The 22,778-nt window shown below is 45.4% G+C and overlaps 1 protein-coding gene across 1 annotated transcript in view; it reads left to right on the forward strand.

Moving 5' to 3' along the window:
* LOC146811996 (inactive serine/threonine-protein kinase TEX14-like) overlaps nt 1-19,203 on the forward strand; it is a 696,679-nt gene extending 677,476 nt beyond the window's left edge. Inside the window, exons 6-7 of the mRNA XM_085615117.1 lie at nt 18,588-18,642; nt 19,195-19,203. Coding sequence (XP_085471243.1) covers nt 18,588-18,642; nt 19,195-19,203 — 64 coding nt within the window. The remainder of the gene's footprint in view (nt 1-18,587; nt 18,643-19,194) is intronic.
* The last annotated feature ends 3,575 nt before the right edge of the window (nt 19,204-22,778 follow it).

Here is a 22,778-nt window from a genome sequence, read left to right on the forward strand (position 1 = left end):
ACTTACAAAGAACACTTTTTATTGGTTGAAATTACTTTCACTTCCAGAAACTTCCCACACCACACCCATTCCCCTCTTTACTGCTTGAAAGAACACTTTTCATTGGTTGATACTACTTTCAGTTCCAGATTCTTCCCACACCACACCCATTCCCCTCATTTCTGCTTGTGATTCTCTAGGAGCAGGAGCTGGATTGACATTGGGATACAATGGCAGAACAGCAGGGCTCTTCTGAGAGTGAGGCCAGCAGCACCACCATGATCCAGAGAAGGAGGAAACAAAAGACTTCTTTTGTATGGGAGTATTTCACTTTTCCAGAGGGGGAGAAAAAGGTCAATGCTCCAAAGGTCACTTGCATACTTTGTGATCGTGTTTTATCAAGAGGAAATCCAAGTAGGAAATATTCCTTTGGAAATCACTCTATGATGAGACACCTTCAGGACAAACACCCAAGGACCTTTGCTCAACATACTGGAGAAAACTCTTCAGTAAGTCACCAGAGCCCAGCCTCAGATGCTCAGCCGAGTACATCATCGGCAGCTCAGCTGAGCCCTTCCTCTGTTGTTGGAGCATCACCTTCTTCTTTTCCTTTGGACATCAACCCTCGATTTGCGAGTGTTGAAATGAGGTGTACAAAATGTGGTGGTCTTATTGTTTTTGGGGAGGTCAGTCTTCCCCTTATTAACAATAAGATAGACCAGCATGTTTGTAGACGCTCATAATACTCCCATTCTTTCTTTCCTCCATCCCTGTATGAACCCAACGGCTCTTATAAGAGCCAACCTTACCTCACAATTTTTTTTATTTTTTTTTAAGCTTTCCTTTTCGCAAATTTTTTTTTTCCGTGCGCGCACGGTACGCGTAATTCCGCGAATTTCGCGGAATTCCGCAGGTCGCCGTGCGCGTACGCTACGCGCATACGGCGATTTTTCGAAAAATAATTTTTTTTTATTTTTGCCCTTGAGGGTCCTTCTGGGACCCCCTGACCAAGGCTAGGGGGTCAGGAACTGTCGAGCCTGCCCCCTTTTCACATTATCCACCTTTTTTATTCACCCCCCTGACAGTTCGAGAGAGAAAATGGCGGCCGCCGCTTCCTGGTTTCGACCGATTCGAATGTTTACTAAGATCTAACAGCCAATCAGAATCGCGCTCGCGCACGGCACCGTACGCGCACCGTAAGCTTACCGTAAGCGCACGGTAAGCGCACTGTAAGCTTCCACAGATATATATATTGATTTAAAGGCTATTTTCTCAGGATCTACTGAACAGATTTACACCAAACCTACAAAAGGCACTTCCTTGACCTGAGGACTACCTCTCTGCCAAATTTCTAGTAATTCTGTTCAGCCGTTCGGGCTGTAGCTCGTTCTAAAGGTCCTATGGAAAAATGCATGGGAAAAACGCGTTTTGGGACCCCCCTTTTATCTCAGCCCCCGCTTGACGAATCCCCCCGAGACTTTCAGGGTAGGAGCGGAGCGTAGCGCCCCACCTATTTTGAGAAATTCGCGAGGATTCGTTGACCGGCGCCAAAGTTATTCAAAATAGAATGTTGAGGTTTTCCTATGGAAAAGGGGTCCTAACTATAACTACCTACTGGCGACCGCCAGTAGGTAATATATATATATGTATAAAGATACTTACCAACAGCGGCGAACACATCCTTCTACTTTATGGAATCCGGGAGCTTTGCCCAACAACCTGAGAGTCGACAGCTGAAAGAGAAGAAACAAAAAGAATAATGAGTTCACAGGGAGAGTACAAGGTAATAGAAAGAGTAGGCTACAAAGGATAGTGTTTATAGTGAGAGACCTAAGTTACCAAGCTAACCTTGAACTTGTATGTCTATCTAGTACCCACCCTACTAAGAGAACGGCTGAGTTGCTGATACGTTAGGAAGTCAACTCACAAGGGAAAAGTTAGCCACCAAATTAGGACAGGTAATATTCTTTTGTGCTTAGAATATGACTAGAAATGGAACAGTATAATTGCTAAAGTTAGTTCTTTTGCAGGAAGAGAAAACAAGAACGATAGCAGTCCCGTCCAGCAGAAGAAGACGTGGTGTTTCTCTTTTCTTCCCAATCCCCTTTCCCCCCTCCAGCTGCCAGGGTATTGTATATATTTATTTATACGGCTCAGGCAATGCACAATCTCTTTTGTCGAAGCCTCTGATGAGGGCGGATGCCCAGAAACGCGTCAGGCAGTAATTGTCGACATGAGGACAGAAAGAACACAGAGTGTGATCTGAGCTTTTATCCGAAGGTGTTGTTGGGGAGTGCTGCCGTGCCTGAGGGCAAGTTGGAGCGTGAATTTATGTGCGGCCGGCCCGGCCGTAGCGGCGAGCACCACCCCGTGATGACTGGGGGCCATGGGGCCTTGAATCCTCTGGGCCTCGGCTATGGACCAACAACGGGAATCTATGGCTCACTCACACCTTGGGGGCCCATTCAGGACCTTTTCATGGACAATATTCGTGCAACCATCAAGGTACTAATCTGCAGGCACTACAAGACCCACAAGTCAAAGCGTTTCACTCACCTGAGTGAGCCCATCCACGGGCGGTTAATTATGAATAAAAGTGGGTGTGTCTACAATGCACAATCTCTTTTGTCGAAGCCTCTGATGAGGGCGGATGCCCAGAAACGCGTCAGGCAGTAATTGTCGACATGAGGACAGAAAGAACACAGAGTGTGATCTGAGCTTTTATCCGAAGGTGTTGTTGGGGAGTGCTGCCGCGCCTGAGGGCAAGTTGGAGCGTGAATTTATGTTCGGCCGGCCCGGCCGTAGCGGCGAGCACCACCCCGTGATGACTGGGGGCCATGGGGCCTTGAATCCTCTGGGCCTCGGCTATGGACCAACAACGGGAATCTATGGCTCACTCACACCTTGGGGGCCCATTCAGGACCTTTTCATGGACAATATTCGTGCAACCATCAAGGTACTAATCTGCAGGCACTACAAGACCCATAAGTCAAAGCGTTTCACTCACCTGAGTGAGCCCATCCACGGGCGGTTAATTATGAATAAAAGTGGGTGTGTCTACAATGCACAATCTCTTTTGTCGAAGCCTCTGATGAGGGCGGATGCCCAGAAACGCGTCAGGCAGTAATTGTCGACATGAGGACAGAAAGAACACAGAGTGTGATCTGAGCTTTTATCCGAAGGTGTTGTTGGGGAGTGCTGCCGCGCCTGAGGGCAAGTTGGAGCGTGAATTTATGTGCGTCCAGCCTGGTCGTAGCGGCGAGCACCACCCCGTGATGACTGGGGGCCATGGGGCCTTGAATCCTCTGGGCCTCGGCTATGGACCAACAACGGGAATCTATGGCTCACTCACACCTTGGGGGCCCATTCAGGACCTTTTCATGGACAATATTCGTGCAACCATCAAGGTACTAATCTGCAGGCACTACAAGACCCACAAGTCAAAGCGTTTCACTCACCTGAGTGAGCCCATCCACGGGCGGTTAATTATGAATAAAAGTGGGTGTGTCTACAATGCACAATCTCTTTTGTCGAAGCCTCTGATGAGGGCAGATGCCCAGAAACGCGTCAGGCAGTAATTGTCGACATGAGGACAGAAAGAACACTGAGCTTTTATCCGAAGGTGTTGTTGGGGAGTGCTGCCGCGCCTGAGGGCAAGTTGGAGCGTGAATTTATGTGCGGCCGGCCCGGCCGTAGCGGCGAGCACCACCCCGTGATGACTGGGGGCCATGGGGCCTTGAATCCTCTGGGCCTCGGCTATGGACCAACAACGGGAATCTATGGCTCACTCACACCTTGGGGGGCCATTCAGGACCTTTTCATGGACAATATTCGTGCAACCATCAAGGTACTAATCTGCAGGCACTACAAGACCCACAAGTCAAAGCGTTTCACTCACCTGAGTGAGCCCATCCACGGGCGGTTAATTATGAATAAAAGTGGGTGTGTCTACAATGCACAATCTCTTTTGTCGAAGCCTCTGATGATGGCGGATGCCCAGAAACGCGTCAGGCAGTAATTGTCGACATGAGGACAGAAAGAACACAGAGTGTGATCTGAGCTTTTATCCGAAGGTGTTGTTGGGGAGTGCTGCCGCGCCTGAGGGCAAGTTGGAGCGTGAATATATATATATGTATAAAGATACTTACCAACAGCGGCGAACACATCCTTCTACTTTATGGAATCCGGGAGCTTTGCCCAACAACCTGAGAGTCGACAGCTGAAAGAGAAGAAACAAAAAAGAATAATGAGTTCACAGGGAGAGTACAAGGTAATAGAAAGAGTAGGATACAAAGGATAGTGTTTATAGTGAGAGACCTAAGTTACCAAGCTAACCTTGAACTTGTATGTCTATCTAGTACCCACCCTACTAAGAGAACGGCTGAGTTGCTGATACGTTAGGAAGTCAACTCACAAGAGAAAAGTTAGCCACCAAATTAGGACAGGTAATATTCTTTGGTGCTTAGAATATGACTAGAAATGGAACAGTATATTTGCTAAAGTTAGTTCTTTTGCAGGAAGAGAAAACAAGAACGATAGCAGTCCCGTCCAGCAGAAGAAGACGTGGTGTTTCTCTCTTCTTCCCAATCCCCTTTCCCCCCTGAAGCTGCCAGGGTATTGTATATATTTATTTATACGGCTCAGGTAATAGAGTTGGGGAATCGTGGAACACTCATCGGCTCCTGCGGAAGCTTATGGTTCTGGGACAGGTACTTGGCAGATTGAAGTGCCATTTCCAAAATACTTCCGCCTGAGCAGGATGACCGAAGGATTAGATGTTAAGGCCCTAGCTACAGTGCTAGATGGGATTCAGACACAACTGAGCGAGGCAATGTTAGAGAATAAATCACTTAGAGAGGAAGTTAGGAAGTCCAGTTAGGAAACACAGTTTTTGAGACAAAGGGTTGAGGAGTTATCAGTTAATTCAGCTTCTGGATTTAAGGAAAACAAATCCCAGTCTTTTTCACCAGCTCCCTCGGCCTGCAGAATTAACCACACAGGTCATACATGCTATCTCTCCCACTATTCCTCTAGCAGCTCCTGAAAGGTTTAGTGGGGACCCTCACAAAGCACAGATTTTCCTTACTCAATGCTCTTTACATTTTCTCTGTAGACCAATTATTTTTAAGGAAGATCAGTCAAAGGTGGCGTTCATGTTGTCCTACCTGAATGGTGACGCAGCCGCTTGGTCGATGCCATTAGTAACAAACAACGACCCAATTGTGTATAATTTTGACAAGTTTAAAAAGGAATTTTTGCGGATTTTTGACAGAAGAGCTATTTCACAAACTACGGATAACGAACTGATGGATTTAAAACAGGGAAATAGAGATTTGGTTGCTTACTTGGCGCAATTTAATAAGTTAATTGTAGAGACCAATTGGCCTGAGGCTAAGAGAGCTTCAATTTTTTATCGGGGTCTTAGGGACGAGATAAAGGATGGTCTGGCACAGATTCCGAAGCGACCAACTGAGGTTTCAGAATTAATTGATCTAGTTTTGCAAATTGACCAGCGCCAGAATGAGAGAAAAAGTGAGCGTCGGAAGGAGGTCAAGTATTTCCCTCCCCGCTTCGACCGAATCAAATCTGAAAACTCTAAGATCAAAGAATCACCTTCAGAAGAGGAACCCATGCAGATCAGCTCTGTGCGTGGACCATTATCTAAGGAGGAAAGAGAGAGGAGACGATTGAGCAAGCTATGTATGTACTGTGGCGATTCCGGACATTTTGTGAAGGAATGTTCCAAGAAACCTAAGAACAATGCTCTAGTAAAAGACAGACTCCACCAGTAAGAGGAGTTGCTCTGGTGGGAGCAAAAGAAAAGTCAACTCCTGATTCCCAGTCAGTTGCTAATACATTGCAATCTTCGACTCCACATTTAATTGTCTCAAGCTCCATCGAGTTCGGAGGTACCAGTTTGAAAAATATCTCAGTAATGATTGACTCTGGAGCTACGGGCAATTTTTGTGACATTGGCTTTGCTAAACTGTTGGGAATAGCCTTTGTCAAGAAAGAAAGACCTGAAGCAGTTCGTGCAGTTGATGGTACCAATTTATCCCCTGGCCCCATAGTACATGATACGGAGGAGATTAGGTTATCTGGGCCAGGTAGTCATGTGAGCATTTTGAAATTTAGTCTCATTGAGGCACCCCAATTCCGGTTCATTCTGGGGTTACCATGGCTTACAGAACACAATCCTAGTATTTATTGCACCAAAAGAACCATAGAAATGGATTCTGAGTACTGTAAGGGCCATTGTCACAATATGAGTTCCGAATCTTCATCTACTTCGCCACCTCGGTATATGGCTAGTCAAGCCAAGATGATTTGCATAACAGAAACACCAGAGATTCCTGATGAATACGTGGATTTGCCAGCAGTGTTTGATGAAAAGGAGGCCAATAAAATTGCCTCTGCAGCGAGATTACGATTGAAAAATAGAGTTGGAACCTGGAGCTTCCTTGACATGCAGTCGCATCTACGCTCTCTCAGAAAAAGATCTCAAGGAGTATCTAGATTTGTATCTAGCAAATGGCTTTATTCGTCCTTCTCAGTCACCAGTATCTTCTCCACTTTTTTTTATTCCCAAGAAAGACGGAAATCTAAGAACATGCATTGACTACCGAGCTTTAAATGCTGTAACCAAGAAAAGAAGAATAGATATCCTTTGCCATTAATTTCTGAGTTATTGGACCAGGTCAAGGGAGCACATGTATATACAAAGCTGGATCTAAGGGGGGCTTATCATCTGGTGCGAATGGCGGAAGGCGATGAGTGGAAAACCGCCTTTCGGACTAGATTGGGCCTTTTTTAATATCAGGTCATGTCCTTTGGATTATGCAACGCTCTTGCGGCCTTTCAGCATCTTGTAAATGATGTTTTGAGAGAATATTTGGATCGTTTTGCAGTCGTCTATATAGAGGACATTCTCATTTTTTCGGAAAACATGAAAGAGCACATTCAACATGTGCGAACCATCTTGAAGACTCGATTGGAACACCAGCTTTTTGTAAAATTGGAAAAGTGTGTGTTCAATTCTAGTGAAGTGGAATTTTTAGGTTTTGTACTTTCCCCCGATGGAGTTTTGATGGATGAGGCCAAGATTAGGTCAATCAAGGATTGGCCAACTCCTCGAAATGTGAAGCAAGTGCAAAGTTTCATCGGTTTTGCCAACTTCTACAGACGATTTATTGATAATTTCTCTGAGAAAGTATCTCCGCTTACTCGTTTGCTGAAGAAAGGGGCTAAGTTTGATTGGACTGCCGAAACAGAAGAAGCCTTTTGTAGATTAAAGAAAGTCTTTACCTCCGCGCCAGTGCTTATGCATCCCATCCCAGATGAGCCTTTCTTTGTTGAAGCCGATGCTTCCAATTTGGCGATAGGAGGGATTTTATCTCAGAGGGACAGATCTACTGGTCAGCTTCATCCAGTTGCTTACCGGTCTCGAAAACTAACTCCCGCTGAGCTGAATTACTCCATTGCCGATAAGGAGTTATTGGCAGTCAAAGATGCTTTTCAGGAGTGGAGGCATTACCTGTTGGGCGCTCGACATGAAGTTACTGTATTCACTGACCATCGGAATCTCCAGTTTTTAAAATCTGCTCGAACCTTGACTCCTAGACAGTTGCGTTGGTCATTATTTTTTGCAGATTACAATTTTGTGTTAACCTACAAACCAGGTTCCTCTAATGGCAAGGCCGATGCTTTATCGCGTTTTGATACAGGAGAAGACTTCCCGATTTTGGAAAAAGAACTGATAATTCCTAAGGAAAAGATAATTGGAGTTATCATGTTTCCGGAGTTTGAAGAGCAGCTAAATCAAGTTCTAGCCTCCTTTAATCTGCCAGATTGGGTCAAACAAGATGGAAATAGAGAACTAAAGAATGGCCGACCATATTTTAAAGGAAAACTTTTTATTCCCGATGTTGATTTACAAACCATAGTAATTCAACATTTTCATCATGACTTGCTGGCTGGACATAAGGGAGTAAAGAAGACGTTGGAATTGGTTCAACGCGAATTTTGGTGGCCGTCCATGGATGCTCAGGTGGGGCAATACGTAGCCTCTTGTGATCAGTGTTTAAAAGGAAAAGCAGTTAAAATGGCTCCACAAGGATTACTACTACCTGCTCCCACAGCTCCTTACCCTTGGCACACAGTCTCCATGGACTTCATTGTAGAATTACCTTCTAGTCAGGGCTATTCAGTTATTTGGGTGGTGGTGGACCATTTCACCAAGATGAGTCATTTCATCCACTTAAAGACAATTCCTAATGCTACTCATTTAGCATCCCTGTTCACACAACATTTAGTCAAGTCACATGGGATTCCTAGGGTGGTAATTTCTGATCGGGGCCCTCAATTTATCTCTCATTTCTGGAGATCATTCTTAAGAAGATTGGACGTTGACTCTCGTTTGTCTTCCAGTTTCCATCCTGAGACTGATGGTCAAACGGAAAGAGTTAATCAGGAACTGGAGCAGTACTTGCGATTGTTCCTTATGGATAATGAAGGGGAGTGGCCAGATATAATTTGGGCAGCGGAGTTTGCCTATAATAATGCAGAGCATTCTTCTACAGGTTACACTCCATTCTATTTAAACTCTGGTAGACATCCCAACACATTCGTAGGAAGACAAGAAAGTGATGTTCCAGCTGTAGAAGAAGTAGTCCAGAATCTACAAAGGGCCTATCAACAAGCTACAGACAATTTAATTAAGGCCAAGATTTCTTACAAGAAGCAAGCCGACAAAAAGAGGCGGGCTAGTCCTATTTATGAACCTGGGGAGGAGGTTTGGGTTTCTATACGAAATTTGCGCCTAAATGGAAACAGGAAGTTTCAACCAAGATACATTGGTCCTTTCCAAGTAGAAAAGATGATAAATCCAGTTAGCGTTAAGATTCGACTTCCTCGTAAGCTTAGGTTCCACTCAGTTTTTCATGTCTCCTTATTAAGGAAGAGTCCATTCAACTTGAGAAGGAAGAGTTCCCCAATACCGATCCAAATTGAGTCAGAAGAAGAGTTTGAGGTTAAACAAATTGTAGACTCTAAGATTAGGAAAGGGAGATTGTTCTATCTGGTAGACTGGAAAGGTTTCGGTCCAGAAGATAGAAGTTGGGAACCTAAAGACCATTTGCGAGCTCCACGATTGATTAGAGAATTTCACAGGAGACACCCTAATAAGCCCAAGGAGGGTGAGGGAGGAGTTTTGGTGGGGGGTACTGTCAGGACTGGTCAGCGTAAGCCATCAATCTGCCTAAAGTTACTTCCAGTGAATGGCAAGGTACACGGTGTCCGTACTTGCAGATCGATGAAGTATTTACCCAACCGTTGGTCTTCCCATCTGTTTAAGGGACAACTGATTCATTCATAGCGGAAATACAAGATGGCCACCGGCAATGTGCTGTTAGGTTGCCGGTCTAGTGTTTTACCCCCTTTCTTAGCGCAGCTGTGCTCGCGACTCTACTCGTGGCTAACTGCGCACTTCAACTGAGGAAATTCTGGAAACGGTCGCAATTCCTCATTGCGGCGTTTCCTTTCTGAGAAAGCCTTCTGGTAGTAAGTATCCAAGTCTTGGGATAGCAATACTGCTTCCGCAGCTGCGGTAAGTGCGTCTTCTAGTCAGAGTTGATGAAAGTTTGCTCCAGTAGTAGCAACTAATCTTAAGCTACTTAATTTAGCGCTTGGGTCAGGACGTCAGATCTTTGGGACCAAGAGGCTTGTTCGTGAGTTCTTGTAGCGCACTACAGTTTAAATTGGCAAGAGAATAGTTACAGAGAAATTCGATAAAAACATTTAAGAGAATAGTTGCAGAGACTGAGTAATTCGACGACTAGACAATAAAGGTGAATTGTAGACCAGCACAGATTTACCATTGTATGAATAGAGAACAATATTCAAGAAACAGAGACAGCACGAAGGGACAATTCAATCCTAAAGAATCTACAAGTAGGTGTAGTTATGTGTATATATATGTATAAAGATACTTACCAACAGCGACGAAGACATCCTTCTACTTTATGGAATCCAGGAGCTTTGCCCAACAACCTGAGAGTCGACAGCTGAAAGAGAAGAAACAAAAAGAATAATGAGTTCACAGGGAGAGTACAAGGTAATAGAAAGAGTAGGATACAAAGGATAGTGTTTATAGTGAGAGACCTAAGTTACCAAGCTATCCTTGAACTTGTATGTCTATCTAGTACCCACCCTACTAAGAGAACGGCTGAGTTGCTGATACGTTAGGAAGTCAACTCACAAGAGAAAAGTTAGCCACCAAATTAGGACAGGTAATATTCTTTTGTGCTTAGAATATGACTAGAAATGGAACAGTATAATTGCTAAAGTTAGTTCTTTTGCAGGAAGAGAAAACAAGAACGATAGCAGTCCTGTCCAGCAGAAGAAGACGTGGTGTTTCTCTTTTCTTCCCAATCCCCTTTCCCCCCTCCAGCTGCCAGGGTATTGTATATATTTATATATACGGCTCAGGTAACAGAGTTGGGGAATCATGGAACACTCATCGGCTCCTTCGGAAGCTTATGGTTCTGGGACAGGTACTTGACAGATACAAAATCTGCCTGTGTATTCCTCATGGTCCCACCCGCCTCCCCGTTGTCCACCTGTTTCTACCAAAAAATGCTTTAAACTGTTTGACATAAATGTTTTTAATTTGTCTTAATCATGCTTATGTTTTAACCCATTAACCGCGGCGCAAATTCCGCCGCGGTGTGGGAGTTTTAATGAGTGGGCGGGGCCGCGTCTGCTAACGGACGTCCGCAGCACTAGCCAGGTAATGCTCGTGACGGCCTTGGCTGACGCGCGCACAGAACGGGTTAATAGTGAGAAATGCTTGGTCTGTTGATATTTCTCCATGCCTTTATTAGTTATGCATTTGTATATATATATATATATATATATATATATATATATATTTTGTATACTGTGTTTACATGTGAAAATGTTGTCGGTTTGCCCGTTTGCCTCAATGGCATGGAAAAAATGGGTGGAACTGACGTCAGCAAACCGACGAGGTCCTCTTATGGCTCCGGTGACGTCATACGGAGTCGCGAGCGGAGCCGTGCTATTATGACGTCCTCGTCGACGTGGGAGAGCTAGGAAAGAATTTCCGTGGAATGCTAGCGCAGGGGGTATTCAGAAGGTGAGGAATCCACAGGCAGATATTGTATCCACCAGAAAAAGCGTTACTGAAGGTAAGTAACTTGTTCATTCATCAAACATTGGCAGATATCTTGACAGCCCACTGCCACCTCATTTGGAATGAGCCTCATCTCCCCTAGCTAATGAAGAGTGAAGAGATGATAGTGTTCCTGATGACAAAGCCTGTGCCATTTCCCCCCCCCCCCCCCCCCCCCCAGGTGCGATTCTTCCACCCTCAGTACAAGTGTTTCAGGGGCAGCACATTTGTGGGTGGCTTCTCATACACTTTTGCCGCCGGCAGATCTTTTGTTCAGGACTGCTGTTGAAATACTGGCGGACTGAACAAGAAAACTCTTGAAATAGCTTTTTGCCTCAACGGTAGTACCGAGGTGACGAATGACAATCTTTAAATAATTTCTTTAGCGGTTCTAAAATTGTTTTCTCTGTGGAAGACATATTCTAACTCCTAATATCAACTTCAGATTGCATTTGTGATATCCGAACGTACTGTTTTCGGATCAGGGAGAATGAAAAATGTCCTAGCTATGGTAACCGAAAGTTTCGATTATTTTAAGGACTTGGAGATGAGGATTAGGCTTCAACTTTCTCTACTTTTTATTAACAGCACCAATCAAACATTATATATCAACATTAAAACTACATTTCCCATGAGCCCTTGGCAAAATAAACAAAACAATACATCCAATCAGAACAGCGTATCTCCCTTCAATATTCCTCAGAGACACTCTATCCTCCACTTCCTTCTTTCAAGCATAGCCGATCTCTCACCGGATCACTCCTGTTTATTTGCAACCTTCCCAGAGAAGAAAAGTTAGTAATGTAAGATCTTTGTTGCCACAAGTATGTTAACGCAAATGTCATGGCAAAGATAGAAAACACCATATTTAAAAATATCAGTGGCAAATAGTGAAGCAGTCTTCAACCCTGTAAAACAGTGCCGATTCATCAAGTGGACAGCTACATAATTTTACCTGCACATTATATCAAGTGGGTGTAGTAACCAATTTAGAAAAGGGTGAGCTGTTCCTCGCCTTTGAGTCCTTTGTAGAATTGAAACTTTCTGTTACAATAGCTAGGACATTTTTTATTCTATGTAAGGACCGGAGGCAAGGATTAGGCTAATTAAAAACTTCTCCACCACCAGAGATGCCAGATTTGTAACTGGTTTGAAGTAAATCATTTTGAAGGTAGAATCTGAGGACCAATCCGCTGCATTGAGAATGTCTTCCAGTCGAGCTCCCAATAAAAAAGCTCTGGAGGACATGGCCTCCTTCACGGAATGAGCTCCAAACTGGGAGATGTCGATCCCTGCCTCCTACATGGCCCATCGGACCCATCTAGCAATGGTAGGGTAAGAGAATGCCTTGTGAGGTTTAGTGAGAGCATTTAGTAATTGTCTTTCACCCTGAGGGCATAATTCTTCTGTCATAGATTCACACGCCTTCAATGCTCTAACCACACATAACTGGAACATCTGAAAATCTGAGTATGACAAAACTCTCGAATTAGATTTTTTTTGTCTGGAAATATGGAAAGTTCCTCCTTCCGAATTGAATATTCTACCTGTTACATCCAGGGCTCTCACATACGAGATTCTACAGCAGGAGATCAAGCACAACAGCGTGGCTAATTTCATTTATATCTGTTTTCTTGGAAAGGTACTTATAAGCGGACCATGATTTAAACAAGTGAAGATTTTGAATACCAATAATAATTTTGAATAACAGGGATCTGGTGAGGCGGACAATTTAATGCACCTGAGAAGTTAACAGACCAGAGGGTATTCTCCAATCGGGTGCCCATCTATTGGCATGTGGCCTGTCAAAATAGCTGATCTAAAGGTATTAATGGATCTATAAGCCAAACCCTCTGAGGCTAAGGCAGCCAGGAAATTCAGAATGCAGACAAAGTCTGCCCCCACAGGTTCTAGTTGCCGTTGATGACACCACCCCAACCATTGTTTCCAGGTGGAGCGGTATCTCATATTTGTGCTATCCGCCCAGGCTCTGGCAAGCAATGCAGCCTCCTGAGAAATTCCTATGATCTTCCAACGTTCCCTGTGATCCGCCACACCCTGAAGCAGATCTTGAAACAGGGATAGGGGTTTGAAAATCCCAAGAAAGTTCCATAAGAACTGGAAACCTGAGGTCTCCAAATTGGGGTAATCGCCATCAGGTCTGCCCACGGTTGCCGCACCTGAGTGGACAACCTCATGATCCTCGCAAATGGGGGAAAGGCATAGCCCTTCTTGCTCCAATCCTGGAGAAATGCATTGGTCTATACTGTGTTGGGGTCTGGCCACCAACTGAAGTACCTCTTCAGTTTATGATCCAGTCGAGAGACAAACATATCGATGGTGAAGAGACCCCAACGGGCTTGGAGGTCTTGAAACACCCCCAGATGAAGTTTCCAAAGACTAGCATCCTGCCAGTAACAGAATTGCCAATCTGCCACCTCATTGGATTTTCCCAGATGTTCTGCTAAAACCAGTATCTGGGAGAACAGGCAGTAGTTCCAAAAGGCACAAGCTAGAACGGAAAGAGTCTTGATCTCGTTCCGCCTAGGTGGTTGACCTACCGGACTGCCGCTACGTTGTCTATCTTGAGAAGGACACAGTATTGGGCCATGTCCTTTGTCCAACATTTCACTGCAAAGGAGCCTGCCAGTAATTCCAGGCAGTTTATATGAAGGGCCTGTTCTGCAGATGGCCATCATCCTCCTGTGGTGAAGGCCCTGCAGCGTGCCCTCCAACCGAGCAGCTGGCATCCAATTCTATCACATGGTCGGGTTGGGAACCAAAAACGGCCCAGCCGTTCCATGCATCCATTGTTGCTTTTCCTTTGCCTCTTCCAAGAGTGGAATGGATTGGGACTAAGTGAGACCCCGCTGCAGTTGAAAGATCTTTAGGCGTTGGAGTGCCTGGTAGCGCAGGAGGCCTGGAAAGACGGCATGTATTGTGATGAGAAAAGGCCCACTATGCGAGCCAGATGTTGCAGGGAAATCATAGGTCTGGCCTGAGTCTTTCTGAGCTTGTGTTTTATCTTGGTAAGCTTGCGAGATGGAAGACTCAGAGTTGCCTTGACTGAGTCCACCATTAATCCCAGAAATTGTAGGTCTTGGGAAGGAAGCAAGGATGACTTCTCGTTGACCACAAATCCAAGAGACTCTAAAAGTTTGATATCCATCTATAAGTGATGTGACTGGTGTCTCGGGCATTGATTTAAAATTAGAATATCGTTGAGGTAAACTACTAGTCTGATGCCTCAAGCTGTCAGGTGTTCGACTATGGGTTTCGTCGCCTTGGTAAAATACCATGGAGTGGAATATAGTCCAAAAGAAAGGGAGGTGAACTCAAATATCTGTGACCTCCATTGAAATTACAGGAACCGCCTGTGTGGGGTGGGGTGGAAATCGTAAGATAGTGGCCCTTGAGGTCCAATCGGACCATCCAAATTGTTTGCCTGCAGCACATCTCTGATAAAATGGAAACCGTCCATCTTGAAGTGGCAATAAATTAGCCACTCTTTGAATGACCTCAGTTTAATGATGGGGCGTTGGCCCCATCCCTCTTTTCTACCATTAAGAGATTGCTGAGAAAGCTGCAGGGTTGTTGGGGCGATCGTTATCTTCTCAAAAAGCTGACCGATCTCGAAGTCTACTAATTTCTATTGGACAGGAGCAAAAACCAGAGTGGTTGCCTTGGAGAGCCGTAGAACTCTATTTGGAAACTTCTGATCATATGAAGGACCCAAGCATATGAGGAGAGAACCTCCGAATGTAAGAAGTCCACCAACCTGCCCCCAGCTTTGATTTCCTCAGAATCTTGAACACCCACCTTGGGGAGTATTGTATTCCATAGCCTCTTCCTCTTGCACCCTGCCACTTGGGATTGGTCCTGGTGGGGTAGAAATTGCCGAACTTTGACAGATGTAATCCGGATTCTCCATAGTTATTCAAGGAGGGAGACAGGACATATCAATCAATCAATCAATCAGAGTACTTGTAAAGCGTGCTACTTACCCGTGAGGGTCTCAAGGTGCTGAGGGGAGGGGGGGTGCCGCTACTGCTCGAAGAGCCAGGTCTTGAGGAGTCTTCTGAAGGCGAGTAGGTCTTGGGTCTGCCGTAGGTGGGTAGGGAGGGTGTTCCAGGTCTTGGCGGCGAGGTAGGAGAAGGATCTGCCGCCGGAGGTCGTTCGTTGGCTGCGGGGGACAGCGGCGAGGGCGAGGCTGGCAGAGCGGAGCTGGCGGGTGGGGGGTGTAGAAGCTGAGTCTGCTGTTCAGGTAGGCTGGTCCGGCGTTGTGGAGTGCTTTGTGTGCGTGGGTGAGGAGCTTGAAGGTGATCCTCTTGTCGACGGGGAGCCAGTGTAGGTCTCTCAGGTGGGGGATGATGTGGCTGCAGCGAGGGACGTTGACGATCAGTCGGGCGGAGGCGTTTTGGATGCGTTATAGTCGTCGTAGGTGTTTGGGTGGGATTCCTGCATAGAGTGTGTTGCCGTAGTCCAGTCTGCTGCTGACGAGGAGCCTGTGTCACCGTTCTTCTTGTTTCGGTTAGGATCCACTTGTAGATCCTGCGGAGCTTGCGGAGGGTGTTGTAGCAGGAGGAGGAGACGGCTTTGACCTGCTTAGACATGGAGAGGGAGGAGTTGAGGATGAATCCTAGGTTGCGTGCATGGTCGGTGGGTGTCGGTGCTGTTCCCAGTGTGGACGGCCACCAGGAGTCGTCCCAGGCTGAGGGGGTGGGTCCGAGGATAAGGACCTCCGTCTTGTTCAGCTTCAGACGGCTGCTCCTCATCCAGTCGGCGACGGCCTTCATTCCCTCGTGGAGGTTGGTTTTGGCGGTGTGTGGGGCCTTGGTGAGGGAGAGGATGAGCTGTGGGTTGTCGGCGTAAGAGATGATATTGAGGTCGTGGTGGCGGGCCAGTTGTCCGAGGAGGGCCATGTAGACGTTGAATAGCGTCGGACTGAGGGATGAGCCCTGGGGGACGCCGCAGATGATGTCGGTGGCTTCGGATCGGAAGAGTGGGAAGCGGACGCTCTGGGTTCTGGCGAAGAGTAAGGACGTGGTCCAGTCAAGGGCCTTCTCTTGGATTCCGGCTTCTAGGAGGCGTGTCTTTAGAGTGCGATGGCAGACCATGTCGAAGGCGGCTGACAGGTCCAGGAGGATGAGGGCTGATGTTTCGCCGTTGTCTAGTTGGCGCCTGATGTCGTCTGTGGCTGCGATGAGGGCTGTCTCGGTGCGGTGGTTTCGTCTGAATCCAGACATATGGCAAGGAAGGGGGAAAAAAGTACTTGGGGAAACCAGTAATTTGCAAGAAATCCCAGGAGGGATTGATTAAAAAAAAGCCCACATATGCCTTGGGGCCAGCATTCCGTTTAGTCAATAGGAAACCGTTCTGAACCGCCTGGGACGTGCCCCGCATTTATGTCTCACTTGAGACCTGTTCTTACCCGCAGATCGGGTGTTCAGCTCCAGGCGGCGGTTCTCAAAAACAGTAGAAATAGTGTGATACAGCCCCTGTATACAACTGACTCGGCCAGACGCGCTTCACCTTTCAAAAAGATCGGGTGATGGTGACGCTCCGGCTGCCCTGGGTGGGGGGTAGGATGAGCTGAGCGCGTTGACTTGTTTGCGCGGGCCCTCCAGCAGTCGGATGACCGCACCGCGCCGATAGCCTTGATTGAAGGAAAGCCGCCGCGAAGGAGCGAGAACGTGTCAGTGGTGGCACTGTAAAGGAAAGGCACACTTGAAAGAAAACATGCACCAGGCAGTGGTCATACTGGCACATGCATCATGCTAGGATTTTGCGAGTCCTTATTTGCGAATATTAAGGATTCGCAATTAAGGACTTGCAAAATCCTATGCATTTCGCTATAATAATAACGATTCCTACACATTCCTTATTTGCGACTCGCAAATAGCGAGTCGCAAATAAGGAATAGCTTCCCATTCATTCCTATGGGCCTGTAGGCCCATAGGAATGAATGGAAAATTGCAAGCGCAATTTGCGAGTACCAATTGGTACTCGCAAATTGCTCATGCAATTTCAAAGGTGCAAGGGTGTCAAAAGGACACCCTGTTGCACCCCTGAAATTGATCTGTGCACAAATGTTGCGCACACGTGTGTGTAACCTACAACTTTGCAAATTACCATGAAGTTCAACTTCATGGTAATTTGCGCCCCCTAGTAGCGAAATCGCTACTTCAAAGTGGTTCTTGCATTGCATTTAGGGAATCGCAAAATGCGATTCCTTAAATGCAATCGCAATTTGAGAACTCGCAATTAATTGTGAATTCTCAAATTGCGAGGGCCTTGACCCTTGATGCATCGCAAAAGCTAATTATGCGATCGCAAACGGCCGATTTTTGCGAATCACACCGTTTGCGATCGCAAAAAGCTTTGATGCATGTGCCAGATAGTGCCTTCCCAGCATAAACAGTGAATGCCAACCATAGAATAAGGTCTTAAAACATAGAAGATATCGTCAGGATATGGAATGAGAAAAAGCACTTATCTGAAGCTGCTGAAGAGCTAAGAAAGAGGAGGATAGAGCGTCTCCAATGAATATTGAAGGGACATATGCTCTTCTGATTGGATGAACTGTTTTTATTTATTGGACTCATGGTAAATGTAGTTTTAATGTTGATACATAACATTTGATGGCTGCTGTTAATAAAAATTGAGAAAGTTGAAGCCGAATCCAGGCCTCCAGTCCTGACATAGAATGCACTCAGCTTGGGATGTTCAGTGCGAGACTGCTCTACAAGAGAAACAGAAAGATGCAGAGAAATGGTTTCCCCCCAAATCTGAATTCTAGCATAAGGGAGGTGCTGTTGGACGGACTCCCTGTGTGTGTGGGTGTTGGGGGGGAGGTGAAGGGGGGCATGGCTATTTCAAACAGCCTGGTGGTTTATAAAACGCATAAGATGGTGTCTCGATGGATGTAAAGCAATTAGATATAAACGGTCGCAAGAATCACAGAGAAGTGCTGGGATTTATCGTTTGATAGGAAGGAACAAGGAAAGTCTTATGCTGATTTGCAGAAATCGTGCCTCCTTTGACTGCTTTCACATTGCTCCTCTGTCTTAGAAGAGAGGCGAGATCCCAGACACTGATAATCCAATTATGGATTTTGCTGCATTTTGAGTTGCCATTTCTTATTTCGTGGTTCACATTAAAGCAATTGATTCATCAATTCATTGGTTATTTAGGAATGCTGTGGTGTGATACCAGCAGAGCACACATTGATAACGCCTACCATTGTCCAAGTCCCCTTAGCACTCATCAGGTTCTTGTAGTATTTATATCTGCTTCCACAGCACAGTCGTACCACCCTCCTTTTCCCCATTAACATGCCATCTTTCAACCACTTATTTACTAGATATTTAATGCAGAGGGACTGATTGTTGTACTGATCAAGTACTTTTTCCCACAGTGTGTCCCCCAGCTTCTGGCGTCCTAGGAGCCCCAGGCATTTGATGTTCAGACGGGTAAGCTCTGAAGTGTGTTTCTTTTCAGTTTTGTATATTTACGTTCATTGACCTGCACTTGTATATAGAGAAAAAGAAGGTAGCATTCACAATTCTGCTTCTTCACTTTAGCATAGGGCAATCATTCTTCATTTTTGCTGGGTGGCTTTGAGCCGTGGGGTGGTGGCACGAGGTGAGCAGTCTAAGTGGTCGAAGTGCAAAAGTGGACTCCCGATTGCTCCTACATATCTTCTTGCCATTATCTTCCCCTTCATGTTAAGACTAGTTGAAAATTCAGAATCCCTCTCGATTCTCCCTTCCCTCCCCAAGGTATTGAGAGGACAGTGGCCCATAACTCTTCTATTTGTGGGTGGATTCATTTGTCTGCTGAATTTGTTAGTGCATTGTAAAAAAAATTGTTTATAATTTTAACATTGTTGAACGAAACACCAAAATTTAAACATAATTCTCTCTTGGTGGCTCATTGATAGTTTTGCCAGATTTGCAGATTGAGCGATGCGCCAAATTATAGAGAGGTCCTAAAATTTTACGTGTTTGTTAATTTTAATTTAGCTGAGTTAACAGTGTTTTGGAATGAGCTACAGAAAAAATGGCTTGATGGAATGACTTCTAATTTGTCAAGCTGAAAGAGGGCAATTTCAATCGAACGGTACATGTGCTTCCTAGTAGGCAAGTGTACTTAAAACAGGCATATAAACCCTTTTTCTGTTCATTAGACTTCACTGGGAAATATCTTCTTCATAAACTTTATTTCGGCCACAAAGGGCCATAAAAGCAACAATACATAACAACAATTTTTTGTCCAAAGCAGAACACATTTCAGCCACCAAATCAAAATACAGAAACCAATTAAATTGAAATATCCAAGTGATTAACAATTGGTGGCAAATTTCCTACGCTGCAACCATACAGCATTTAAGATACGTGAGACAGCAAAGACAATTGGGGGGTGGGTGTCATATTTTAAAACTCGCAGGGCGTTAGCACAATCTGGAAAACCAAGATTCTTGCAAATCAGTTTTACCCAGCGATTTCTGTGTGTACAGTACGTTGGGCAAAAGAAAAACACATGGTTTTCATCCTCCTGTTTATAACCACATGCTGGGCATAAAGTACTTTTGTTAGTGTCCCATCTAGAAGTAAAGGACCTGAGTGGTAGGGTCCCTATTCTAAACTGGACATATAACTTCCTGGCAACAGGGGGAAAAATCACATCCAAAAATGACTCTCTTTCATAATTTGGTTTAACCAAAAGAAACTGCTCAGTCAGCCTACCTACATTTGAGTTCATATGCAAGCGGAGTAGATTAAAATGCCTAATTTCCTCAGCAAGAGTGGTTTTGGAAACAACTGGGCAAGAGATTCCTGGAGTATCCCAGAGTTCCTGACGACCAATCTTGCGGCAAGTATCCCTAACATAAATTAGCCAAGGGATATTCATATGTTTTATTACAGGCCAAAGCTCCAGAAAGTCGTCTCTATAAATTTCCAGGTCCGGATTGGACCAAAGTCTCTTCCAGTATTGCACGGGCCGGGCCGCCACCACTTCTTCGATTGGAAGCAGTCCCAAATCAATTCTAATGGGGACTAACGGTGTGCTAGAGGGTAAGCTTAACTATTTCCTTATAAAGGAGTTTTCAACCCTCGATAGACTACCTATTTTGGAATGACCCCATAGTTCCGCTCCATAAGTTGAAGCCGGTCTGGCCTGTGTTTTAAAAATTTCTACTACTGGTAAAGCTGGTTTGAAGACCGAACTTTTGAATAATCTGGCCATACCTCCTGTAGTTTGGGTCAGCTTGAGGGTAGAATTAATAACCTGACCTCCCCAGCCCAGGTCTTCTTGCAGTGTAATCCCTAGATAGGTAAACGTTTTCACCCGTTCCAGGGGGATGGCGTTCAGGACTGGGTTGGGGCGAGTACGTTTAGGAGGGTTAAGGATCATAAATTTGGTTTTGGCAAGATTGATCTCGAGGCCCCGGTCACTGCAGAAGTCTACAAAGCCATCTAAAATACGCTGAATTCCCATGGGGGTGCGTGACAACAACAAAGTGTCGTCAGCAAACATTAGTGCTGGTACCTTGCCCGAGGCAAGCCTGGGAACATCAGTGTCTTTTAGAGCTAGAAGATGTTTTATGAGCCCGTTGATGTAAAGGCAGAACAGTGTGGGCGCTAACACACATCCTTGTCGTACTCCTCGGCTAACAGGAAAACGTTCGGAAAGTTCGCCATACATTCCGCATCTAACCTGGGCAAAGTTGGCCATATGTAGATTTTTCAAGACCTCTAAAAGGCATGAGGGAACATTAAGCATCTGAAGCACAGCCCATAGCTTTTCTCTCGGTACCAGATCGAATGCTGATCTTAAGTCAACAAAGATGAGGTAGAGGCTGCCACCCTCTACACTCACAGACTTCCAGAATAAGACCTGGAGGCGAAAGATCTGGTCCAGAGTTGAGGTGCCCTTCCTAAAACCAGCCTGCAAGGTGCTTAGGATGTTATTTTCTTCTTCCCAAGCCTGTAGTCTATTGAGAATTATACGCCCGAATAATTTTTGGGTCGTGTCAATTAGACTTATCGGGCGATAATTCGAAGGCTGTAAAGGGCAACCTTTTTTGTGGATAGGCACTATCTCAGCCCCTCGCCATGTTAACGGTGGTTCTGCCCCAAATAAAATGGAGTTAAAAAGAACACATAGGTAAGGCGCCCATATCGCGGGTTCAGACCTAAAAAGGTCACCTGGAATTTTATCCAGACCCGGCGCTTTGTTGGGAATGAGCATGAAAATGGCATTTTCAACCTCCTGGATCGTAATTCGTGGAGTGAATTCAGCACAAAAAGTTGTGTTGGGAGAAGAATCACTTAAGGAGGATGAATTAAGATTTGCTATGGAATATAGACCCCCGAAGTGCCCTTCCCATACTGCAGGAGCTATATTGGAGCCAGTAATGGTATCAAAATCTTTCTTTCCATTACTAACAATGGCCCAAAAGGTCCTAAAATCCTTGTGCTGCAGTGAAAATCTCAGCTCCTCCCACTTGTCATCTTCCCAGGACTTCCTGGCCCTATCAATCTGCTGTTTATATTGTACACGGGCTAACTTAATCCTGGATTTATCTTTTGCTTTTATTGCCAAGATTAACTCAGCTTTTAGCTTCCTACACTCAGAGGTATACCAAGAGTGTTTGTTAGCCACATGGGCCTTAGGGGCCTCGGATCGAGAGAAAACATCCAAAAGTCTCGTGGATAGCTTGGTGTGGATGGTAACTGAGCTGGATAAACTTTCAGCAGAGGAGCAATTCAGCACAACTTCAGCCATTTCATTAAGGCATGGGAGTGCCAAACTATACATTTCTGCCAATTTCGCGGGACACGTGAGAATACTTGGCCATCTAACTCTCTGGTTATTATTGTGGAGAATTAAGGGTCGCGGGAGAGAAAGCATCCCATTATCATAGGTTGCAAGTCCCCACTGTTCTGGTTTTAGTTTCAGAGTAAGAGCGTTGTGATCGCTATCTTCACGAGCGATCACCCTGAAATCCAAAATCTTATCCCAGGATTTTATATCAATCAGGATGTAATCCAAAATCGATAAATGCCCAGCTCTGTTGAAGGTAGTTTGACCAGGCTGGTCAGATTTAAATCTGCCATTGCAAGCCCTCAACGATAGGGAGAGGGTAAGAGAAAAAATTTGCAACACTAGTTGGGTCCAAGCTCTAACCGGAGTAATCATGGGTTCAGCAATATTTAAATGTGTGTCTTCCGCCGCAGGGTCGTTTTGGACAAGGAGGCTAAGTGGCTCATATTGACAATTAAAATCGCCACCTACTATAACAGAGTATCCTGGATTTAAAGTCAAGATAAAATCATTCAAGGCTGTAATGACCTTGGATTCACCACCTCCTGGAGAGGGTCTTGAATAAACGTTTAAAAGAACTAGGTATTTATTCCCAGGTAAGTCTAATAAAACACATAAAATGTCATCAGATCCCGTTTGTAGTTGCCTGGCCGTAACGCCAAGGTGTATTGCGACCCAGGTACTAAGACCTCCAGAAGGCCTCCCCCTGCCACTAGAGGAAGCACAAATACCAAAGGAGGCAAACCCGTCCCGTTGGTAGTTTTCCGTGGCCCATGTC

Source organism: Triturus cristatus, chromosome 7, assembly GCF_964204655.1.
Source record: "Triturus cristatus chromosome 7, aTriCri1.1, whole genome shotgun sequence".
Classification (NCBI taxonomy): Eukaryota; Metazoa; Chordata; class Amphibia; order Caudata; family Salamandridae; genus Triturus; species Triturus cristatus.